At 35.3% G+C, this 24,594-nt stretch overlaps 1 protein-coding gene across 2 annotated transcripts in view; it reads left to right on the top strand.

Moving 5' to 3' along the window:
• Positions 1-23,967, top strand: part of PRP40C (pre-mRNA-processing protein 40C) — a 34,601-nt gene extending 10,634 nt beyond the window's left edge. Inside the window, exons 4-14 of one of the 2 annotated variants that reach the window (XM_088206395.1) lie at positions 923-960; positions 1,273-1,351; positions 5,760-6,224; positions 16,807-16,890; positions 19,254-19,394; positions 19,515-19,621; positions 20,488-20,611; positions 21,085-21,228; positions 21,658-21,804; positions 22,550-22,672; positions 23,420-23,967. In XM_088206395.1, the coding sequence (XP_088062521.1) occupies positions 923-960; positions 1,273-1,351; positions 5,760-6,224; positions 16,807-16,890; positions 19,254-19,394; positions 19,515-19,621; positions 20,488-20,611; positions 21,085-21,228; positions 21,658-21,804; positions 22,550-22,672; positions 23,420-23,737 (1,770 nt within the window). In that variant the 3' untranslated portion in view covers positions 23,738-23,967. Of the gene's footprint in view, positions 1-922; positions 961-1,272; positions 1,352-5,759; positions 6,225-16,806; positions 16,891-19,253; positions 19,395-19,514; positions 19,622-20,487; positions 20,612-21,084; positions 21,229-21,657; positions 21,805-22,549; positions 22,673-22,838; positions 23,206-23,419 lie in introns of those variants that run through there. The other variant, XM_088206396.1, reaches the window with a different exon arrangement.
• The last annotated feature ends 627 nt before the right edge of the window (positions 23,968-24,594 follow it).

Below are 24,594 nucleotides of genomic sequence, written 5' to 3'. Positions count from 1 at the left end.
AGGTAACTTTCATTAAAAGCAACCTTAAGAGAAAACCTTTTGTAAAATTTTCCATAAAAAATGTTTTTAATATGAAATGTTGATCAATTATGTTATGAAATTAATAAATGTTAAAATAATAAAAATTGTATAACAATAGATAATAGTAATTATAATTATTTAAGTATTATTTTTTCAAAAATTATTCTAATAATTTAAATTAGTTTAAGATATTTAGTTAAATTAGTTGTTCTATTTCATTAAAATAAATATTATTTATTTTAAAGTAAACATTATTTTAATATTTTATAATAAGTATAAATGATTGATAGTAAATTAATGTTATATTTTTGTTTCAAATATTAAATTGATAAATTAATGAAGCATAAGAATGATAAATATACTTATAAAAGATATATCATGTTTCTATAGCATAAAATATTTCTCAAAAGTATCTTCTTCCAGCTTAATTTCATTTTTATCACAAACCAAAACAATTTCTGTCCCATTATATGCATACAACATTTTGAAATAGAGAGATGGAAAACCAAACATGAGATAACACGGGTGTACTTGGGTAACTGTCAGTTGTATCCTTCTCTGCTTAATATCTGTCGAACATAGAACATATAAGACAAAACATAGAACATAAGCATTTTTCCTATCTAGTCTCTGCCAACCAAAGTCTAAGCTTTTGCTTTGTCTTAGGCTATCTTGTCTTTCCAATTTAGTTATAAAAAATAACCTAATTTCTTTGATAATCTTTTACCAAGAAAGAACATATAGATTATTTTTTATTTATTTCTTTATGTTTTCAAATGTTCGAACTCATGCAAACTACTTCTCTGTATAGCAGTAACATGCGGCTTGAATTTACATCTTTATTCCCCATGGTAAATTCATCCAATTAATTTTAAGTTCTGTCTTGTGTTAACAATTGCAGCCTGATAAGGTTCCTGTGCAGCCAACACCAGTTTCAATGTAAGTTCTTATTAGATTGCTTAGACAGTTCTTTATTTTAAAGTACTTCTAAATTTTGGCTGAGAAACAGTACAGGATAAATTTTTGTTTTTTTCTTTACTTGATCAGTTTTTCACTTTGCTTCAAATGTTATTTCTTTTAGCAGAATGCTTTTGGTCAAATCTGTCCCCTTGTTTCTTGTTATAGAGTTATTTCATATTTGTATGTTGTTTGCAAATAAGGTCCTGTATATGTCTATTTCTTACTTTAAAATTGCAGCAAGGTTGCTGGATTAGCCTTCCTCAAAATGTTTTTGTGCTTTTTTTTGTTTAGGGAGTGTTTGTCTGGGAGTGATTGGGCTTTAGTCACCACAAACGATGGGAAAAAGTATTATTTCAATAGTAAGACGAAGGTACTGTACTGAACTTGATTAAATATTTGATTTAGTTTTTGCCGGAGTTCTTTTGATTAGTTGTTTTGGTGATTAAATGATCTAGTTGTATAGCCAATGGCATGTTGGTGTAATGGTCTCCTATCTGGGGTTAATCAACGCTCATTTTCAAGTCTCATGCTTGACAATGGCCACAGGTCTTATGAAAAGGAATTTGTCGAGTTATTTAGCAATTGCTTGTGATTCATTGAGCATCTGAGTTCTTAATTTGTGGCTCATATTCAAAAAGATTACTGTTCACTGAAGGCTCCCACTAAAAGGAAGAGAGTTCACATGAATATGTCATTATCTTTGTCTTTGCATAGATCCTCCCCAAGTGATGATGAATCATGATTTGTCACTTGCAGTACAATATCCTACTGTAATAAGAGTGCTAATTGACATGTAAATTTTTTGTAAATGGGCGGTGCTCCCTTAGCACCTCACATTAATACATCTTCTCTTCTTTTATTTTTTTTTAAAAATCCTACTGTAATAAGGAGGGCTTTTTTGTATATTCCTGTAATTCTGTGTTTTCTGTTTACATTATTAAGGGAAAAATCCTTGTTAGATATATATTTCTCTAGTAAAAAAAATCCCAGGTATAAGATTTAATTCTTCTATTGTGAAATTTGACTGGTAGTTCCATGAAATAAGCACATCATTGAACCACATAAGTTTTCTATGTTCTTTCTCTCTTGCATTTTGAATTCCCTCCAGTAGTGGTTTCTTTGACATGCCTTCATGAATTTATTTTAATCATTAACCATGTTTTGATAGATAAATATAGTTAGTGATTTTTATATTTTTTTGATAGGAAAAGAAAGTAATGAAAGAGATGACAAAGGATGAAAATAAGATATTCTTTTAGAAAAATGAAAAGTAAAAGAAATAAAACACAGTCAGGAAAAGGTTACTGAACTTGACAACTGGTAGCCTCCCTATTCCTTTACAGAATATATAAAGAACAATCCTCAAAAAAAAAATCATGAGTCTTCGCCTGTTATTGCCCATGCGAAGATTCTGTTCTAAATAAGATGAGCATGATTAATGCTGTCCTTAATATTCTGGCATTTTGTTCTGGCCATAAAGCTCAACGTCCAGGTCCATAAACATTTTATGCTCTTTATTGATTCAACCCCTCAAATAGTCCAAAAAAAGATCTTGTGATTGGTTACACATCCAACATTTCCCAAAGAGGGCAAACAAATTGTTTTAAACCATAGAAGCCAGAAACCTTTTCCCTGCCGTCCAGATAAAGACCTTTACCTTTAAAGGGACACCTTCCAGAAAGAACAGAAAAAAGCAAATTTGAAGTATTAGAGTTACGGCTTAAGAAGGTGAAAACTGGCACTCAATAAAAATAGTTCTACTTGCCATCGCTTCTGAAGCAAGTTATTACTATTAATATTAATTCTGTTACGTGCTGAGGTTCAGAAGCACGATTTGGTTAACCATTACTTTGGCAAAAACGAGGAATTGAACCAAACTGTGTGGTTTCAAATGATGAATAAACATAAATGTCCAAAAGCACCTGCATTCATGAATAAGATAAAGAAAAAGAGCCTAAGAGAGTTGAGAGACGAGAAGAAGTGTTATGTCTTCCTAAGAATAAAGATCTTTTACTACCTATAGAGAGTTCTATAAAAGTTCAATCTAAAGAGGAACCCGAGCCAATAATTGAAACTAAAGATGTTCAACCCAAGGATGAATTTGAAGTGCAAATTCAATATATTGATTTCATCCTTTCATCAGGTTTCACGCTCCTAAACAGTTGATGTTTCCATTATTTTTTTTTGGAATAAAGTTGCATGTTTCCATCATATTTGTTACCGAAAAGAATGACTATGCATAGATTTCGTTAAATTTCCATAAAGAAGTTCGAAGGTCAAATTTTTATATTGTTCACCAATTTAAAACTCGTGGACAAGTTTTCTTCAACTGAGATAAAATGGTGCAAAATAGGTTATGTCTAAATGGAATAGAAATAACAATTCTTTTAAATATAAAACTATTATTATACTATTTAGGGATCTTCTTTTTAGTATTTAAATTTTTTATTTGTTTTAACATTTCCTATTTGTATTAGAATTAGTTTTCCTAATATTATTTTCTCATTCTTATTAGAATTAATTTTTTTAATTCTACTATTTTACTACTTATTTGATTATGTTTAGGAAAAATTACTTAGTGGTCATTATAAATAACTTTATAATCTCACTTATTAACTATTAAATTAGTATTATATTTTTAAAAAATAAAAGTACAGAACAATATTATTCACAATGGTACCAAGGGGATACCACCCGTATAGAAAGTATTTGCAAGTTAATTAAATGATCGAGGACCTTTCCAAAATCTTCTAACCTATGTACAACCTATAATGTCATTGACAATTAAGTTATTAAATAATATTTTAAGTGTTCCTCAATTTTTTGGTTTTGTGATGAAATCAAATCCTTTAAAGTAATGCTTTAGGGGTTTTAGATTTTGATAGGTGTAATGTCTAGGTTTTAATCCCTAAATTCTTAATTGGGTAATCAACCCTTTTCTTTGAAATACACTGAGTAAAAATTATATTAACAACTTATACAAAATATTTACATATTTATCAATAAGTCAATGAGGTTCCTTAAGTTCTCCATAAGATATAGAGCGTGATCCCATACAAAAAATCAAAAGTTTATAACTATCTATTCATAATTAAGTCAAAACCATTATCTTCATTAACCCATTCAAAAACTTGTAGATTTCTCTCCTTTTGAACCTCCCAAAAAATGGTGATTGATATAGGATCTGCATTTTCCTCTACCAAATAATGCCCTTTTACGCTCAAAGCTCATCTCTAATCGATCTCGTCATCACCCACTTCACGCCTAATAAATCAGATACCATAGTCTATAACTTGTACACCTTTGTGCACCCAAAAAAGTAAATGATTGCAAGTTTCCATAGGCCTTTCACAAAAAATAACATCCATTCACAAGAATCTTGCCCCATCTCATCAACTTATCAATGGTAAGAATGCTCTCTTTGTTGGCCTCCCAAGAAAAAGATCCTTTGAAAGGGACTTTCACCTTCCATATTTGTTCAAGAGAAAATCTGATGCCATAATCTTCCTACTTGGTCAAAATGCTTATAGAATGATTTGATCGGGAAAGAGTCATTCATAGTCAGACATCATATGGAGCTATCATTGCTACCTTCCAAGAACACCAAAGATAATGTACTGAGAAGTTTCTCATACTCATTGATCTCTCAGTCACTGAGGTTTCTCAATATAGTGATCTGCCACACTCTCTCTCCTCCACCAAGGTCTCAGAATGCATGACTAATTAGGATGTCTTTCTGTTGAGAAATGACAAAGATTTGGGGATATTGATCCCTTAGGGTTCCATCAACCAACCATGAATCGTGCCACAAGGTAACTCTATCACTCTTGCCAACTTTCCATCATGTGCACACATGAAACTTGTCATGACCACCCATTCCAATTTTACTCTATAACACTTCACCATGTGGTCTCGTCACGAATCTCGTGTACCACCCTCTCTCGACTATACCATATTTTGCTTCTATCACCCTTCTCCATAATGTTCATTTTTCATTCATAAACCTTCAGAGCCACTTGCCCCCTGTAGTGCTGCATTCATTCCAACAAGAGATCAGAAGCCCAACCCTCTATTGGAAAATGGTTTCTTGAGCTCATCCCAAGCAATCAAATGGTATCTTCTCCTGTCCTCCAAGCCTCCTGATAGGAATTTGTATTGAAATTTTTTTTTTAAAACTTTTGACCACTCTCATCGGCATTGTCAGGAAAGACATATAAATGGATAAATTACTCAGTATACTTTTCATAAGCTTGAGTCTTCCCCTTTGGATAAGAGAGTTCTCTTCCATCCCACAAATTTCTTCTTAAACCTTGTCACTACAGGATCCCAAGTCCCCATATCTTTAAAATATAGTGAAAGAAGATGTTATAGTTATTTACAGTTTACGACAATACTATTCCATCCTCATAATGAACCAACCAGACATTGTAATAATATTGTAATGGATTATTATTGGTTGTGAACCAAACATTGTAGTGTAATAACAATTCCATTACAATGTAATTCTATTCTCATTTAAGCATAATTCTTTTACAGTCTTAGTCTATCCAGCAAAGCAAACAACTTGAGCATTGATCTTGGTTTCACATGTTATACATAAAATTGTAGGAAACAGACTTCTAGCTGTTGGCTGAGACTTGACTGATAAGAGGTTCTTTAGGATAGGTGCGTGCCAGAGATTCAAGAGTTACTGAAAAAATCGATATGCAAGATTATGGCTATAGCTTGTAAATTATTTTGTAACTTTTTAACAAGTGCTTTTGTTTTTTTGCTATCAGATAAGCAGCTGGCAGGTCCCCAACGAGGTTACGGATTTGAGAAAGAAGCAGGGTAATGAGATATTCAGAGAGCACTCGTTGTCTGTGCCAAATGTTGATCCAGTGACTGAAAAAGGATCTGCTTCGACAAGTTTGAGTACTCCTGCTATTAATACAGGTGGGCGTGATGCCATAGCTATTAGAACCTCAGGTCCACCTGGATCTTCGTCAGCATTGGATTTGATAAAGAAGAAGTTGCAGGACCCTGGAGCTCCTGCAACTTCCTTGCCTGCTCCAGTTTCATCAGTGGCAGCATCAGAAGTAAATGGCTCAAAAGTAGTTGAGCTCGCAAAAGGCTTGCAAAGTGAAAATAGCAAAGATAAGCTAAAAGATACAACAGGAGATGGTAACATGTCTGATTCTTCTTCAGACTCTGAGGATGCAGACAGTGGACCAACAAAAGAAGAGTGTATCATCCAATTTAAGGTATGTTGCTTCTGTTTCGTTTGGAAATCCTCAGTGGCTTTTATTCCATTAGTCTGTCTTGAATTTGGATAGGTTTATTTCGTATAAGCTGTTTATGTGTTTTTTGGGATAAAATAAGAAATAAGTAGTTATTCACTCTTTTAGCTAGAATTTAATCCCTTATTTACCACCTGTATATGTGATGGAAAAATTTGCCTACTTACATGATAAAATGTCCAAAATCTGTCAATAGAAGTATTCAATCCTCTAACTTTGGACGGAATATTGAACTCAAATTTATTCGCTTTGGACCCATTTCTTTCTTTCTTATTTTTTTTCAAGCTACTTTTGTAACTAAAAAATAATCAAAGTAAATCAATAAAAATAAATCATAAAACATAATCATCCATTTTTTTTGAAATAAAAAAAAAACATAATCATCCATCAAATCTATGATTAATGAAATTATTTTTGATTGAAGAACGAACATAGTTTGATCCAGTTCGGTTCAGTTTTTTCAGTTTAGAGGGAGTTATAAACACAATACGGAAAGGTTTGGTGTGGATTGTTTTTTATGCGGAAGAGAATTTACAAGAGAAGAGGATAAGATATTCTCCAACCAAAAAAAGGAGACCAAAAGTACAAGGAAGAAAGTAGGAAGCCTTAAGAGAAAATAGAGATCCAATCGCTTTGCCTAGTACATAAAGGTATTTCCTTAGTGATTGGCTTTAGCTTGACATGGAAGAAGGGGGATCATCCTATCCTAGACCATATGATCTGGTTGAAAGCTAATGCTTAAAAATCCTTTTCCTTCAAACCAAATTACTCATGTTTGCCAAAATGAGCCCTCTTCATCTTATGCTCTTTTGCCTTTCCCATGTCCGAATTTTTTTTTTCTTTTTTTTTTTAGATAAAAGAGATGTATATTAATAGAAAGATCCCAAGGGGAGCCGCCTATGTACAAAATAAATTTACAAGTCAATGAGCATGTCTACAATTGCTCCCAAATCATCAAGAGTATGCAAGTTATGTCCCAAAAAGATGGAGGCAAAATAATGCAGCTATCTATTTTTAATATTTACTAAGGAGTCTTCCCTACCCTCAAATGCTCTATTGCTCCTTTCCCTCCAAAGAATCCAGAAAATGGATAATGGAATAAGTCGTGCTGCAGGAGAATTTGGAGAAAGGCCCTCCCAAGCCAAAAGTTCATTACTGATAGAACCCGCCACCACCCAATTAATACCCATTAGGCTGTAGACAAGTGACCAAAGTTTGACAGAGAAGGGGCAGAGTAAGATGTGGTTACAGCTTTCGGCATCAATTTTGCATAGGAAACATCTATTAACTAGGACTCTACCCCTTTTCATCAGATTATCAATTGTCAAGATACGTTCTTTAGCAACTTCCCGAGCAAAGAAGGCGATTCTGGGGAGGAATTTGCTTTCCATCTAGATTTGAAGGGGAACACACCATCATCTAGGTTACTAGCAGAGTTGAGGTGCTTGTAAAGAGAACTAACAGTGAACCTGCCATTTTTTTCAGCTTCCAAATAAGAGTGTCACTCTTGTCAAGTAAATTTACACCAGTCATCAATTGTAGGAAGCAGACGTATTCAGATAGCTCCCAGTCGTTAAGATTTCTGTCAACAGCCACTACACAGTTACCTGCGGAATAGAAAGCATCAGCAACCAGCAAATCCTTGTTGTGGGTAATAGTAAAGATATTAGGGAATTTGATTTTCAGTGAGACATCGCCGCACCAATTGTCATGCCAGAATTTTATTTTGTCCTCTCTCCCAACCTCCCAACGAACATTGCCACTCAAGACTTCAAGCATATTCATAATATTTTTCCATGCACTTGTACCATGTGGTCTACTGGGTAAATATGTATGGTCAAGGCCTCTATTCATCCATTTAATCTTAATAATTTTCTTCCACATGTTGTCTTCCTCACTCAAAAAACGCCATAAGCATTTGCCATGAAATGCTTTGTTCATAGTGGTGATGGATCTAATTCCGAGCCTGCCTATCCTCATTGAACGTTTAACCTCATCCCATTTAACAAGATGGTAAGTTTTTTGTATTATCCGAGTCTCCCCAAAGAAATCTGTTCTGAATCGACTCAATCTGTTTAGCATCCTGAATCGGGATGGTGAGTATGGAAAGATAATAAATAGAGATAAAAATCTTCGAGTGAGGGGGATCTACTCACTCAACCTTCAACAAAGAAAGCAATTTACTTCATAATTTCCATACCTAATAGAGGAAACATGTCACAGTTACTCTTTGAAATACAAAAACACATAAAAAGAGCTTGGAAATCCTTGAAAACTGAATTTCCATGAGCTTCTATGATTGATGGGAACTTAACAAATACTGGATCTTGAGAAGAACTAGCATGTGGAGGTGATAGACTATGTCAAAGTAAGCCATCCAAAGTCTCAATGATGTCTCTAATGATTCGTTCTCATTGTCAATACCAACCAATCACTGTTATTCAAATTAATTTGTAACCTCAAGCACCTATAAAAGGGAGATGGTATTGGGAGAGAAATTCTTATCCTGAGGCATAAAGATGATTATATCATTTGCAAATTGTAAGTGGGAGACCTCCACAACATCCTTCCCCACAAGCAACCATGCAGAAACCGGTACCAATATCCCTAGAGAGCATATGAGTTAAAATGCCAACCACTACTATAAACAAGAATGTGGATACAAGATCTCTATTAGAATCTTTTTTGACCTCTAAACCGTGTTTAATACTCGTAAAAAAATTTCTCATCTGTTCTCTCTATTTATCTTTGAAACCTTTTTTTATCCATAACTGCATCCAATAAATTCTAGCTAACCCTATCATATGCTTTCATTATTTAACTTTTGAATTATATTAGATTGGAAAAAAATAAACAACTCAACCTATTGCCCTATGGTTAAATAGATTTTGTACTGGCATTACACTCAACCTTCTGTAATTAGTGTAAGACCTTATGTATGTCTTTAAAACTTATCCTCTCATCTATGGAGAATGTCTAGGTTTTTAGGTTTTTTATATTTTGTTTGATTTTCTTCAATAATCTTTTTGTTGCATCATATGTGGAGGGTGCCCCCTTGCTACTTCACAATATTTCTTTTCCGTCTCAAAATGCTGTCGTTAATTACAATCAAATAAGGGAATGTAAAACAATTAATAATGACCTATCCAGTGTTTCTAAGTCTTGAACATATCAATTATTTCTTCAATATAATTTCCCTTGTTTTTTTAGAGGGAAAATGAATTTCTATTTCTTAAATAACCTAAATAATACGAGGATATGTAAAATACCATGGCTATGTTTGGTAAACTAGGTTGCATAGGTTATGATGTGCATAAGGCTCCTTACCGTACTTATCCATGTTTGGAAGTAAATAGGTATGCACCCACTATAGGGTGATAGTGCTATTCATTCCATGAGGGGTAAATAAACACTAATTGAATGGGTAGTGCTTTTGAAATTCAAATGACCCTTATATTTCTTTTTTCTTTTATATCCCTTTAGAAGATACTCTACAAGTGCTAGCTCCACCACCGTTGCCATTATGGACCCATGCCACCTACTCTACTGTTACCTCTACCACCATCCTTATGTTGCAGTTGTTGTTGGTGACTACCATTGTCATTGCCGCTACCATCACTACCATCACCGCTGCTTTTACTACCATGCCTCCTCGCTACCACCTGCACCTCAATCCTTCCACTATCATTGTAGCCACCTCCTCCACCACTACTATCATTGATAACTACTGCTGTTGCTACTACTATAAACTCTTTGTCGCAATCACCTATTACAATAAAGTAAGAGTGTTTATGACATTCTCACAATTCACATCACTAATAATGTCATGACTTAGCAAAATAGACCCAAAATAACGAATTCACCTATCTTTTAATCTATTAGTACTACTTTAAATAGCATCAAAAGCTCTACTCCTCTCTTTCCAAATGACCCAAAAGACAGTCAAAGGAATAACATTAGCAACATTTTTTTTTACACATAAACTATCCAAAGCCCATATTTCCCCTCCTAACCGAACCGGCAATCATCCAATCAATCCCTAAAATGTCATAAATCTTACACCACAAGCTGTATACTGTAGGACACCACAATAAAATGCGGTTACAAGATTCCTCTGCCTGCAGACAGCAATAACATCCGTTCACCAAAATCTGTCCTCTAATTTTCAGCTTGTCTAAAGTCAAAATTCTTCCCCAACAAGCCTCCCGCGCAAAAAATGCTATTTGAGGGGGAACCATGGATTTCCATATGAGCTTAGCAGGAAATCTTCCCTGGCAGCATCACCCAAGCTGCAAAGATTATTGTAATATGAGGTAACACAGAAATTTCCCTTCTTTTCCAGTTTCCACAAGAGCTGATCCTCGGAATTAGACACATGCTGTGTTGCAAGAACCTGCAGCAGTTCTTCAAGCTCATCTATTTCCCAATCATACAAATTCCGTTTAGTATTAACAGTCCAAGCCAGATTCTCATTTAACATACTGTAAGCTTCCTCAACCATCATAACCTTAGATTCAGCAACACTATAAATTCTGGGAAACCTCCTTCTAAGACATCCATCAACAGCCCAAACATCATCACAAAATTTGGTCTTGTTGCCTCTTCCAATCTTCCATTTAGTACGCTGTTGGAAACTATTCCATTGCATTAAAATTTTCCTCCACAAACTTCGCCCATGCAGAATAGTAACTGTGTTACCTGAATTTTCTGCCATATACTCAATTCAACAATCCTTCCCCAAAGACTGTTTTCTTCCCTCATATATCTCCAAAGCCATTTTCCTTGAAGCGCTTCATTCATTTTTACGATGGACCGTATACCAAGCCCCCCATAGTTGAGTGGAGCTTTAATGTCTTCCCATCTCACCAAGTGATATTTGCAGTCATCATCAACATCACCCTATAGGAATTTACATTGGATGACTTTCAATCTCTTAGTCACTTTGACATGAATGGTGATTGTTGAGAGGTAATAAATTGGGAGGTTGACCAATGTACTCTTAATTAGGGTGAGTAACCACCAGGCTAGAATTACATATGTGAATTTGAAAATAGGAAATGTAGTTTCTGCATTATACTCTCTTCAATTTCTTATCCAGTCATCCCAAATTCATTGTAAAGTAAGAATTTTACTTATGAATAGCTTACCCTACCCAACTCAACTACCTTAGCTTACCCAATTTGCTACCCTACCTGTGTACCAAATGTAGTCTAAGATTACCTATTTTTGAATGCCGAAGTTGTTTCGCATTGGTTTTTTTTTGCATCGCATCTCATGCACTCTAGACTCTTAAGAAATATCTCAAGGCACATAAAGGGTACCATTGATGTGTAGGAGCTTCTCAATATATGTGAAAAATATTGTCATCGATAAAGTGCTAATGAGGCAATTTTTTTTCCTTAAGATAGGAAAAGAAGATATCATTAAGAGAGAAGTAGAATAGAAAAAGGGGGACTAAGGTATCCTCTTTGCAATTATAAACGAAAAGTAGAATAAGAAAAGCATGAGTGATGTAATGCGGTAGTCTCCTTATCGCTTTGCATGTCAGACAAGGATAACCTCTAAGAGAAACCATGCACCTTGATCCACAATGAGGTCACACAATCCAATCTATCACATGAAGATGATCAGGGTAGATATGGTCATTGAATATCCTGGTCTAAATTCTAATCAACAGATAGTAGAGAGAGCTCCACTTTGTGAGGCTTCATGCTCTTTACTATTCACACAATCCTCCATGTAGAGAAGAAAAACTTGGGACTGGAAGGGGAAACTAATGCTTACTAAAAATATCAAACAGTTTAGTAAGGTTAGGAATCGCAACCAAAGTACATATTTCCATGAGACATGGAAGAATATGACTTTTTTGGCATCTTTATGGTCAAGGCGCATGGAAAATTCTCGAATCTACGTATTTTTGAACTTCATCATAATTGGGGTATTGTTTTTGGTCCTTATGTTAGTACATTCTTTATGTATCTTATCTATTTCTAATTTTTTTGCTAACTATAATCTGTAACTTCTGGAGGATACTTTTTCTTCCTTTTTTGTATTTTTTTCCTTTTATCTTATAAATCTTCTTCTTCTGTAAAAAAAGGTTAGGAATTACAATGTCCCATGTAAAAGAGGTGAGTTGCGGTTTATAGTCACATTCTTATATGGTATCCGGTGGTTTATAATTTATGAACTATGGTTGGGTGTTAGCTGGCGGGGTTCAGTGAGAGATGAATTATGGGCTTGGGAGGGAATTAGTAAGGGGAGGAAAATTGTAAATCTTATACCACTAACTATACTTTGGATAGTATGGAAAGAACGAACCTTAGGACATGATAACTAACATCCTAATTTGCTTCTAAGGAAAGGCGAAAATAGTCCAATAAGGACGAGTAATTTGGTGATATAGGGCTTAACTGAGAATTAAATCTTAGGGGGTAAGGTTCCAAATCCGTTCATTTTCCCTAGGTGGTAGAGGTAGTTCTCATGGTGGTGGGTCGTGGAGGAAAATCAGTATGGGGTATGATAAAATACTTGAATGTGTTAAGTGGAAAATTGGGAGGGGGAATAGAGTCCAGTTTTGGCTTGATGAGTTGGTTGAGGGGAGTAGACTTAAAAACCGCTTTCCTTAGATTTTTACTATTGCTATGGAGAAAGGCATTTATGTGGAGAAGGCATATGGGGATCAAAGTGCTGTTCGGGGATGGTGTGTTGAGGTGATTAGAAATCTCAACGATTGGGAGATCGCCGAGTATGCTGAGCTTCTCCACTTGCTTTATGGGGTGAATATGAATATGGAGAGGGATCATCTTGTTTGGAAATGTAGGAAGAAGGGGATGTTCTCGGTCAAATCCTATTATGAGCTTCTGATGGGAGAGGGTGATGGTAGTCATTTCTCTGCCAGGCAGATCTGGAAGGCCTAGGCTCTGCCAAAAGTTACCTTTTTTGCTTGGGAGGCATGCATAGAACGCATGCTGATGATTGAAAACCTTATGAGAAGAGACAGAGTGATGGTGAATGGGTGTTATATGTGTATGCAGGAGGCGGAATCTTGCAATCATCTTCTTTTATGGTGCCCTGCGGCGCATTCTATCTGGACTATGATTATGGACTTTCGGGTGATGTCAGGATCAGTTAGAGGTGAGATTTAGGCGTGGGAGGGCATTTGTAAAAAGAAAAGATTTAGTAATATGATTCCTTTAACTGTTTTTTGGGTTATTTGGAAGGAAAGAAATAGGACTTTTCATAGGGTGGTTAGTGACTGGTTAAAGATTAGAGATAGATGGTTTCACTATTTTGGTTTCATTTATCTTGGGCATGATATGTATAGTAAGGAAGATTTTGGGTATATTATAGATAGATTAACTGAAATTTAAATAATTTTGTTTATGGGTTGCATCCTCTTGGTGCTGTTAATACATTTTATACTTGTTCTTTTGGAAAAAAAACAAAAATTCTCTGGGTGGATTAACTTGGACGGAAGCAAGACGAAGTAGCAGCTTGAGTGGATTAACTTGGAAGGAAGCAAGACAAAGTAGCAGCCTGATGTAATCCTCCTCGCCCAAATCATTCTTGTATATCCATTTTCTTTCCCCTTAACCAGTTACTACCAAATAACAAGCTGATACAAAGGCCTCGTCCTTTAATTTCTTCTCAAAGAAGGTATTCTTAAACTCGCCAAAGACCTGATGGCAGGAGAGCTCTTGTAATATGGCTGTTTAACATCTTAGATGTTTGGCTCCCAGTGTCACCCTAAAAAGAAGACACTATATGGCTTCGAAATTCTTAATGGTGGCTGGAATTGGATTAGAGAAATATAGCCGGATCCTTTTTGATAGCAAACTGCTGCTTCCACTGCCCACTCCTTTAAATTTAGCGCCTAGCACACACTCAAGTATTTCTCAGAGGAAGAGATGTGATCTTACATCTTGAAATTCTTGCAAGACTCCTCCCTTCACACCATGCTTGAGTGAATAAGTTCAGATTTCCCCAAATTAATCCTTGGGCCAATGCAGCTTGGAAACAAAATGAATGCATATGATATTAGAAACGAAATCCCTTTATCTCAAAAAAAAAATTTAAAATGAAATCCTTGCATTGCCTATTAATAGGAGAAGGTAAGTTTTTAAAGAAGGAGATGTGTAACTCAACGACACCATCCCCTCTAGACTAATCAACCCACGCATCAAATTCATCTCCTTAGCCTTGGCAATCACGTTTTAAGAGCTTCCACCTCAAACTTCTAGACCCTGGAAAGAATTTGAATGGTGCTCATCCAAGAACAAGAGCGAGGCAGTTCCTCTTCTCCTTGTGTCAATCTTGAAGCTGGAGAAGCTATAACTTCCCTCCACCACTTGATAACCAGATCATTGAAACTTGGAACTTTTAGTGACTTGTAGTCGAACTGAATGCACAAGGCTGCATCTACTGCCATTTCTGCATAAGCCGAAATGAAAATGGTTCCAAGTGGTGCTTGGTTGTAGCTTCTGAATCAAACCTAGGATTGGGAAATTAAACTATGACACCAAAAGCTTGTCAATCTGGAAAAATAAAAGAGAGCCTCTCTCTTGTATTAGACATGTCTGTCTACGCCCATTAGAGGAGATTAATGAGATCGTCTCCATCAGGAAAGGTCACAAACTTATTTGCACTAGATTGGGAGAGACAGATATTGAATGCTCATGCCTATTATAGCCTCCAATCACCAAAGGATAATCCTAGTGGCTTCCAAATTGCTTATGTAGCTCTCTTTGAATATCCTTGCCCTCTTCATAAACCCCCAAAAATAGCCAGTAGCACCCAAGAATTTGACCCTTAGCACACAAGAGAGTAATTAAAATTTTGGCCGACCATAACCTCCTAAACATGTTCATTCCCCACCGCCAGAATGCCTCTGGGAAGACACTAGCTTCAGGATATGCATCTTGCCACATCTTTAAGTCCCCTCAATCTGTATGGTTTGGATTATTACATAGAATCAACTACTTTAGTATTCCTTTACATTCCGAGACAGTTTTCTTTAACATAATCCCACTACCAATTCTGAGTCCTAAGACTTCAATAATGCTCTTGTGTAAACTTGCTTTCTCATATTTGATAGTGCACTGCAATTTCTTATTTTTTTAAAAAAAAAAGATGGTGCACTGCAATTTCCTTAGTTCTATGCTGTTGTTACGGCAAATTATCTTTTTCCCTTGTGACCTATGAATTCTATTTGTTCCTTTCTCAGAAAACGTTTTCTTGCTAATCTGACTCAATTGTTTGAAATAACTTATCATGTCGATCTTGTTCGACACCTAAGCAGATGAGAAATTTTTGAATTTAAAAGAATTCTAATTGGGGCTTTAAGTTAGTAGAAATGATGAGGCAGTACTCCCCATGATTCCAATCCAGAGTAAGCTCCTATCCACCGATTAAAGCAATGACTATGAGAAACGAAAAAATCCTTTATTATTTTAGCCCACCATCTTTTTCTCATAAAGAAGAATAGAAACGGAATAACAGATAACCACTTTCAGATCAACCAAAGGATTCTCAGTCCCTTTTACCTTCTGCAATCATTAGTTACCTACAATTCATCACACTAGTCTTGCCCCATTTGTGAATCCAACCGCCAAATTGCTTTCACTTACAACATCAACGGCATCAAGAACTACTTCTTTATTCCTCTTTCTCTTTGTTGTCGTCTACCTGGAGGTATTCCAACTCAGGACATTGATTGAATCATCCTTATGCCAATCATCTGCCTATGTGCTTTCTAGAAAGAATAAAAGCCTTTTATTAATTAATTTTTGAAATAAATAAAAAATAGCCGTTTGTAATTGTTAATCTTCTCAGTCTAGGCTAGGAACTTACTTTTCTGTTGTCTTCATTGCAACTCGTAGAGCTTTTATATTTCTATTGGAACTCATAACCCAAAAGGCTATCCATGTTGTCCAGTTGTGTGATTGAAAACATGTTCCTCTGAATTTTAAAAGCAGCCCACATCTAGGACGGATTTGAAAGAATTCTGTTTGACGACTGAGAATGCTTGAAAGGCAGAGATTGGTATTGATTTGACAGGTTTCCCAACTAGGGAAGCTGAATGAGCATGCTTGGGGAAAAATGATCTCGCTCAGACAAGCATTTCCTTTCTCTCTTCTTTTTGACTAGGTTCTTGTTTTTAGAGAAAAAGATCAATTGAAAAGGACCAAGGATGCCACCCATGTCCAAAATAGGAGAACTATAATGTCTTCCGAAATCCTCGGGGGAAGAAAGAGAATACCCATTGAACAAAGGTACAGGACTGGAGCCATAAGTACCTAACTCTACTAAAGGGAAAGACAGTACCCTATTCCCCTCTTTCCATCTGAACCCATTCTTTTTATTCCATACACGAGAAAGTCCCAGCAAGAATGAGGGAAAATAAAATTTTCTCATCAAGTTATATGCCTGTGGATTATGAGAACAAGATTTTTATGAGATTATTTTAAATTCTTTTATACTCTTCCTTTTTAGCATGAAACATTGTAATATGGAATTTTTTCGCTTTTTCTGCTTGTTAAATTGGCAGGAGATGCTTAAGGAGCGAGGAATTGCACCATTCTCAAAATGGGAGAAGGAATTGCCAAAGATAGTTTTTGATCCTCGCTTTAAGGTTGGTATGATCTGGGAATATGAATTGCTTTGTTTAGGATTTAGGGGCCTTCTCTGCAACTGAAAATTCTTGAGGAATTAGTTCTTTTACATTCTAGTACTCGTGTGATTGCAACTCAAGTTGACTAGTTATATTATTGCTACTATTTTCCATGTATATGTTTCTCTGAAAATTGTTGTATTTATTGTTGGATAATATGTACATTTTGGTCCAGTTCGTTTGTTTTTTATTTTTATCAATCACTATAAGGTTGGATCTATTAAAAAAAATTTAAGTTCTGGTTGCATTTCTTTGTATGTTTGTGGGAGATTCACTTCCAGTAATAATCTGTGTACAAGCCAGCCAGATAAGGTTCTTGTCTTTTTTGTTTTTAATTTATTTGATGATATATGCATGTGTGGATGCAAAGGGCATGCCCAGGGAAAATATCGTAGCTGCTAACGATCATTTGCATAGTCCCCTCTCTATCCCACTTCCCCCAACCACACAAGTCCGGAAAATAAGAAAAGGATCATCTCAGTATATTAGTTTAAAGCATTTCAAGGATGACCCTTTTTCTATAATATCTTTGTCTCTGGAAGAGTTTATTAGACTATAAATCATAACTTAAGCCCCTTTTTCTGTCATATTAAGTTTCTTAGACAATTGATGGTAGTCATATATTTTAATATGGTATCAAAATTAGAGATTTAATGTTCGGATTTTGGTTCCTGCTTTATTTATGTTATTAATTGGCTATATTATAGGGAAGTTCTTGGGTTTTCGGTGTAATTGCAACAGGTCCATTACTTTGAAAAAGTTAGAACCTAACTTTGTGTTTAAAATAAATAGTATATCTAAGTCCAGTGGACTAATAGATAATTACTGTTGAAACATGAACCAATATTTTTCTTCCTCAAGAGAGAAAACTGGGAAAGCTCATTTAGAAAAGAGAATTCACAACATCTAGAAAAAATTGAGAATTTTGACCAAAATTAGAGAGAGTATTTTGCAGAATTGTCATGGAGATAATATACTAAACTCTTGGTATGTGCTTCTTTTGTCTTACACATCTTTGGATGTTGAAAATGCCTTTATAGGTGAAGTTGGTGAACGTGGACTGTATAATCTCACTCTTTATTTGTTTTCTTTTGGTGGTCTATAAAAGATGAATTTAGATGAGTGAAATTTTTACTGGGAAGTTTAAACTATCATTGAATTTTCCAGCAGGTCCTTTGGCAAAGACATATTTTTCATTAATATTTTTTTCAAATAAAAACAAGTATATTATGTATAAGGCACCAAGGGGGTGCCGCCCTTGTACAAAAATTTGGCAGGTCTAATAAAATTCAAAAACTTTCCCAAAATCATCCTATCCATAAACATCATGACCTGGAATTAGAGTCTCAAAAGTATGTATCCACTTATTTCTAATTCTACCCAAATTTCCTACACACCCCTTGAACGCTCTATTGTTTTTCTCTTTCTACACCACCCAAAAAATAGTGGAAGGAATGAGTTTTATAAATTTCAACTTCTTACAAATCTCATCCCAAACCCAAAGCTCATTTTTCACCGTACCCCCAATTATCCAATTGATACCTAATAAACTATGCACTATATTCCATAAACTGTAGGTCACCGGACACCATAGAAGTAGATGATTGCAGGATTCAACCGCTTCCATGCACAAATAACAACCACTAACCAAAATGTGGCCCCTTCTCATCAATTTGTCGATGGTGAGAATGCACTCCTGGACCGCTTCCCATGCAAAAAAAGTAATTCTTGGTGGCGCTCTCACCTTCCATATCTGTGAATCCGGAAATCTCACCCTTTCCCCCTCGTTATTAGCTAAATAGTGATAAAAGGACTTAACAGTAAAAATACCATCTTTCTTTAGTTTCCACACAGCTTTATCACGGTGCACGTCAGCTAGTAATTGAAGGAGACTGGTAAACTCTTCGAGCTCCCAATCGTTAAGATTTCAAGCAAGATTCATGTTCCAGCCATTTCTCCCATCTACACCACTCCCCCCCCCCAAAAAAAAAAACCCTTCACGAACATATTTTTCATTAATGATAATGGGAATTTGTCCCGTATGGGAAACTTTAATGAAGGCTGACGAGCATGAGCTCAACCGCACATGGCTATACTTACTGATTTCACAAGGGTTGGATTTTTTAAGTTTTTTCTAATAAATTCTTTTATTGGAGTTACACCTTCAAGGGAAGGGACTAGAACCAACCTCACTTTTTGCAGCTATGCTGAGTTCCATTTTGCCATGTATTTTTCAACCTTCTGAGCCCTTTTATTTTCCATATTTATTAATCAGTTCCATTTATCACTTCATGTCTTGCTTTGAGAGCTCTGTTCCATTGCAGGCAATTCCAAGTCATTCTGCTCGAAGGTCGATATTTGAACATTATGTTAAGACACGTGCTGAGGAGAAACGCAAAGAAAAACGGGCTGCTCAGAAGGCTGCAATTGAGGGATTCAAGCAGTTACTGGATGAAGCATTTAAGGTTTACAGATTTAATTAAAAATTAAATCCCATATTTTTCCCTTAATATTTAATCTAAGTCTTTTTTTTTTTCACCTTGTAATTGGTAACAGTTTGCTTACATTTAGATTTCTGTTTTCAGGATATTGATCACAACACTGATTATCAGACTTTTAGAATGAAATGGGGAGGTGATCCTCGTTTTGAGGCTTTGGAACGCAAGGACCGGGAAGTTTTATTGAATGAGAGGTACTTCTTGATTAAGAAAAAATTAGTTAGAGATATCTGTAATTTTATTTTTTTGATATAGTTATATATTGAACCTGCTCAAAGGACTAGAACCTTGGATCTCCAATGAGGCCAAGACATGACTTACCCGGTTAAAGCTGGACAATTAGATATCTATAATTTTAGATGGTTTTTGTTTAGCAAATCAGAATCGATATACTAGGTTACAGGCATTACTCAATCAAATAAGCAATACTTAATTTTTATAGTGATTGCCTTGACTGCAATCTTACAGGTGTTAGGTGCACAGAGACTCATCAACCATGGAGAATTGTTCAGAATCCTTGAGATGACATAACTTGTTAAGATTCATTTGTGCAATACAGAAACAGAAGATAGACTTGTGCTCATTTAGCTTTTAACTGTAAGCTTGAAGATGTGTAGGCTTGTGAACTTGGGATCATAAATACATTTCATTAATATTTAGGTAACTTGTAATTTCTACTTGGCTTAGTTTTACTCTTAAACTAGTTTGATCTTCAAGTCAAACCTCTTTTCCCGATGTAAGTGGCTTGAATTTGTCTCAAGGGGTTCTTCAAGCTTAAGTAGATATCAAGTTTGCTATATTTATTGTCAGATTTGGCTTCTCATAGCTTAATTTGACATATATTTCTTACTGTAATTTGTGTTGAATCTTTTTCTAGACCAAGAAATGATTTCTAGGTAACCCTGAAAGCAACATGTCAGCAAACTAATGGTCAGTGGTAATGATCACATTAATTGGTTCTCTTCATGTCCTTGTTCGCTCTTGAACCTCCTTGAGTTTGCCCTGTAAATATTTTACATATTATTTTGTAGTTTCTTCTACATATCTGCTTCTACTGCAGGGTCCTTCCATTGAAGAGGGCTGCTGAGCAAAAGGCCCAAGCGATACGTGAAGCTGCTGCCTCTACATTTAAGTCCATGCTACGGGAAAGGGTGGATATAAATGTAAACTCCCGCTGGTCCAGGGTAAGGACCCTCTACATTAGGTGTTCTCAACATGTTAGAGGAAATCTTAACGGATCTGTGTCTTAAGTAGGTACTTCTAGGATTTGTTTGCGGTTGAGGCAGTTTCTTGGGATGGTCACTAAAATAGGTCGTCATTATGGTCACTTGGGTGTGGTCCTCCCTTGTAGCATTTTGCACGATATGGCTGCTCTTAATGGTTGAGCTTACTGTTCCTGCACTTGTCAACCTTTAGCTATTTCTTCCTGTTGGGTACATAAAATCTTGTTACTGCCGGTTTTGAACATACTGTAAAATCATCTGCAGAGTGCATATATGTTAAAACGAGATGAATTAAATGTCAATCAGTTTTTTATCCATTATCTGAGAAACACAACAAAGTAGGTTCTGCTTTTGCAATTACAAAAATAATTATAGGATTTTCAATTTCCTTTTCTTTTCAAATTATTACTTTTATAACTTTTTTATGTCCGCAGGTAAAGGACAGTCTAAGGAATGACCTAAGATATAAATCTGTTGGGCACGAAGATAGGGAGGTTTTATTCAATGAGTACATATCTGAACTGAAAGCTATTCAAGCGGAAGCTAACCGAGAGGCAAAAGCCAAAAGGGAGGAGCAGGTATATACTTTTTTCTTTCTTTTTCTGAGAAAACTCGATGGTTATTTTCCTCTCCCTTCTCATACTTGAGGACGGGAAAATGTGCTTGAATCACCACAAAGAGGTGTTGGCTTTTCAGTGGATAAAATCTTGCTCTAGGGCATAGAGAGATTTGCTAGTCTAGGTTTTACTGTCTGTGTTGCTCCATCATGAAAAGTAGTTATTGCAAAGGAATGGAGACTGACTGTGGAAAAGCTGTAGTTGAAGGGAGGCAAGATGTTGTGGGGAGCAAGGGCTGTACAGTTTTATATGATGTTCAGAGTATTTTAGGCTTTCAAAAACTTGAAGGGGATTATTTGATTTTGAAGTAATTGTTAGTCTATCTGCAATTGTATATGTAATGTGCCCCATGTCAAAATGTAACCTCTTTTTCCCTGCAAATTGATACAGGAGAAACTAAAGGAAAGGGAGCGGGAACTGCGGAAACGTAAAGAACGAGAAGAACAAGAAATGGAAAGAGTTAGACTGAAAGTTCGAAGAAAGGAGGCAGTATCGTCTTATAAAGCTTTGCTTGTGGAAACTGTCAAAGATCCTCAGGTAGAGAATTTTGATCACTATGGTTTCAGTTTGGGTGATTCTGAAATGGGAATGAATCAAAATATATCCTTAGGCTATGTTTGGAAGAAATCTAATTTTTTTTTTTAAATTCATTTTTAAATCCGTACTTAGTTCAACTCGGAGATGACATGAAGTGTATTAGGGTGATAAAAGAAAAAATGATCTCATACAGAATCCAATGTAAAGTCAATTTTTTTATTTCAGGAAAGATTTTAAAAATCTTGTTGAATTAAGTGTGTATTTACAAATGAGTTTCACAATATTTAGATTGCCCTTATGTACCTTAGTTCACAGAGAAGTTTATTTTCCTTTTTTCAAAATTTAAGATCCTTTCAGTTCATCAGTTATGTACTTCATTATATAGAGTAAAATTTATGCATTGGCTGGTGGCTTTAAATGATATGGAATTAGTGAGTCATGTGATTTGAGGTAATTACTGTTTACTGTCTCTTTGAAGAGCTATAGATATGAATGGTTTCAATTGACTGACTCAAATTTCTGCAGTTTTTATTTTCATCTCCAGTTATCTAGAATTGGTATTCAGGCTTTTCTTTCAGTAATAAGTAAACTTATTGGGAGCAAGATGAAATTTTAAATTGATGTCTTTTACCTGATTAGCATGGGTACAAAGCTCCTGTTTTGAACACCAGGTTTATTTATTTTCAGAATTATCTATTAAATGAGATGGATAACTCAGTTCTTTTTTTCTTAATTGGTTGTTTAGGCATCTTGGACAGATTCAAAGCCTAAACTGGAGAAGGATCCTCAAGGACGTGCAACCAACCCTGACTTAGATCCGTCTGATACAGAGAAGCTCTTTCGTGAACATATAACGATGCTGCATGAGGTAATTCTGAAATTATTGTAGTTCGGAAGTTGTAGGATTCAGATGTAAATATATTGTTAATTATAACAACAATGAGAAGCTCTGGTAGTGTCTCCTAGCTTTTTTAATTTTTGGCTGCTTAACGAATGTTCTTCTAAAGTGCATACATGCCGGGTGTTATTCTCAGCGGCCATAATTGGTGCAAGCTCAATATGTCATAATCCCATTTTATTTCTCCACATGCAACTTCCTAAAAGTTACGGAACAGCAGTTTGCTCCAATGCTAAAAGCACTGTTTGGTCATTGGCTCATTTTCCTTTAAAGGATATTAAAGTTCATGAAACTTACACAAACAAGAAAGAAAACAATTGAGGTCGTGGTCTTTTCTATATCAATTTCGTGATGGGAACAAAAGTTCGACGACTAGATTGTTGTTTGTATGTATTTAGAGAATGTATATATAGACATGTAGTCATGACAGGTATCAAATAATATTCTCAGTGATTTCTGATGCCTATACTGTAGCGGCACTGCAGTGCACAATTTATTAGACATCATTGTTTCTTCTAATGTTAATATTCTTTTTTCTCCCAAATGCTCTGCTTTCAAACTAAAGAATGAGTGAAATGAATTTTCTATTTATTTTCTTGGGAAAGAATTGTTAAGTATCAGCTTTCTGAAATATTTCTGCTCCTTATATGGATCTATTCCATTTGCATTTGGCAATTTTTACAGTGATATTATATTTGTTATATTTTTGTCCCTCAGCGATGTGTGCATGACTTCAAAATCATGTTAGCTGAAGTCATTACTTTGGAAGCGGCTGCCCAGGAGACAGAAGAGGGCAAAACAATCCTCAACTCATGGTCAACAGCTAAACGTCTTCTAAAGGTTGATCCCAGGTATAGTAAGATTCCGAGAAAAGAGAGGGAACTTTTTTGGCGCCGATATGTTGAGGATATGTCCCGCAGGCAGAAAGCAGCACATGATCAGAAAGAAGAGAAGCATACGAATGGGAAAGGAAGAAGCTCCATTGACTCCGGGAGACTTCCTTCGGGATCAAGGAGAACCCATGAGCAGAGGTAGCTTCTTTTGATGGAGAAAAGTAGGCACTTCAAAAAAATTTACTAATTTTACTTTCCTAAAAAAATTGGCCCAAGATGGTATAATTTACATGTTCCTGAAGAGGTGGAGATTTTGAACAATCTGTAGGACGACTATAAAAGCTAAATGATTTGGTGACTGCCTCATTCCTTTATTTGTTTTTACCCTTTTATGGCGTAGTCCTTTGAAATATTATTTGTCTTTTGTGCTTATTTGTGCATGAACTCCTCGAAAGATACCCATTAAATATAGTAATATCTCACGGGGCCTTGGGATAGTATGAAAGGCCGTATCTGAACTAGAAATTTGATAACAGAATAGAACTTGAGCTTCAAGAGAATTTTGAAGTGAAACTAGAACAGGACGTTAAATATTCCCCAAAAAAAAAAAAAAAAAAAAAAGTGGCTGTTAATTTTACTGAAATGATGGAATTTAAAGTTTAGTATTTCAGTTTCACTTAAAATTCTCATAGAAGTTAATGATCTTTTATAACTTAAGCAAGCATGATTTTGAAATAAATTATGCAAAAATAGTTTACTCCCTCAATATATACTTACATGGAAATTTTGTTTTATGGAGATAGATGTTAGTGCTGAAATCAGTTATAAGTGTCTTGACTTATTTCAGTTGCTATGTGACGGCATAGATAGCAAATCTGTAAATCGTACTGACAACTAGTTATTGATTGATTTTTTGGTGGTATCTTCCAAAAAAGAGGCAGTAATATTTCTCACACATTTGAAATCGTCATCTTTTAAAAAATAAAATGCCTTGATCATCAATATGCATAAAGAATGACGGTAAATAGAGAGTCAAATTATATAAAAATATGAAACATC

The sequence above is a fragment of the Carica papaya genome, chromosome 6 (genome assembly GCF_054855325.1).
Source record: "Carica papaya isolate Zhongbai chromosome 6, ASM5485532v1, whole genome shotgun sequence".
Lineage (NCBI taxonomy): Eukaryota > Viridiplantae > Streptophyta > Magnoliopsida > Brassicales > Caricaceae > Carica > Carica papaya.
The sequence above is the reverse complement of the archived record's forward strand: the minus strand, read 5'-3'. Positions and strand labels throughout refer to the sequence as shown.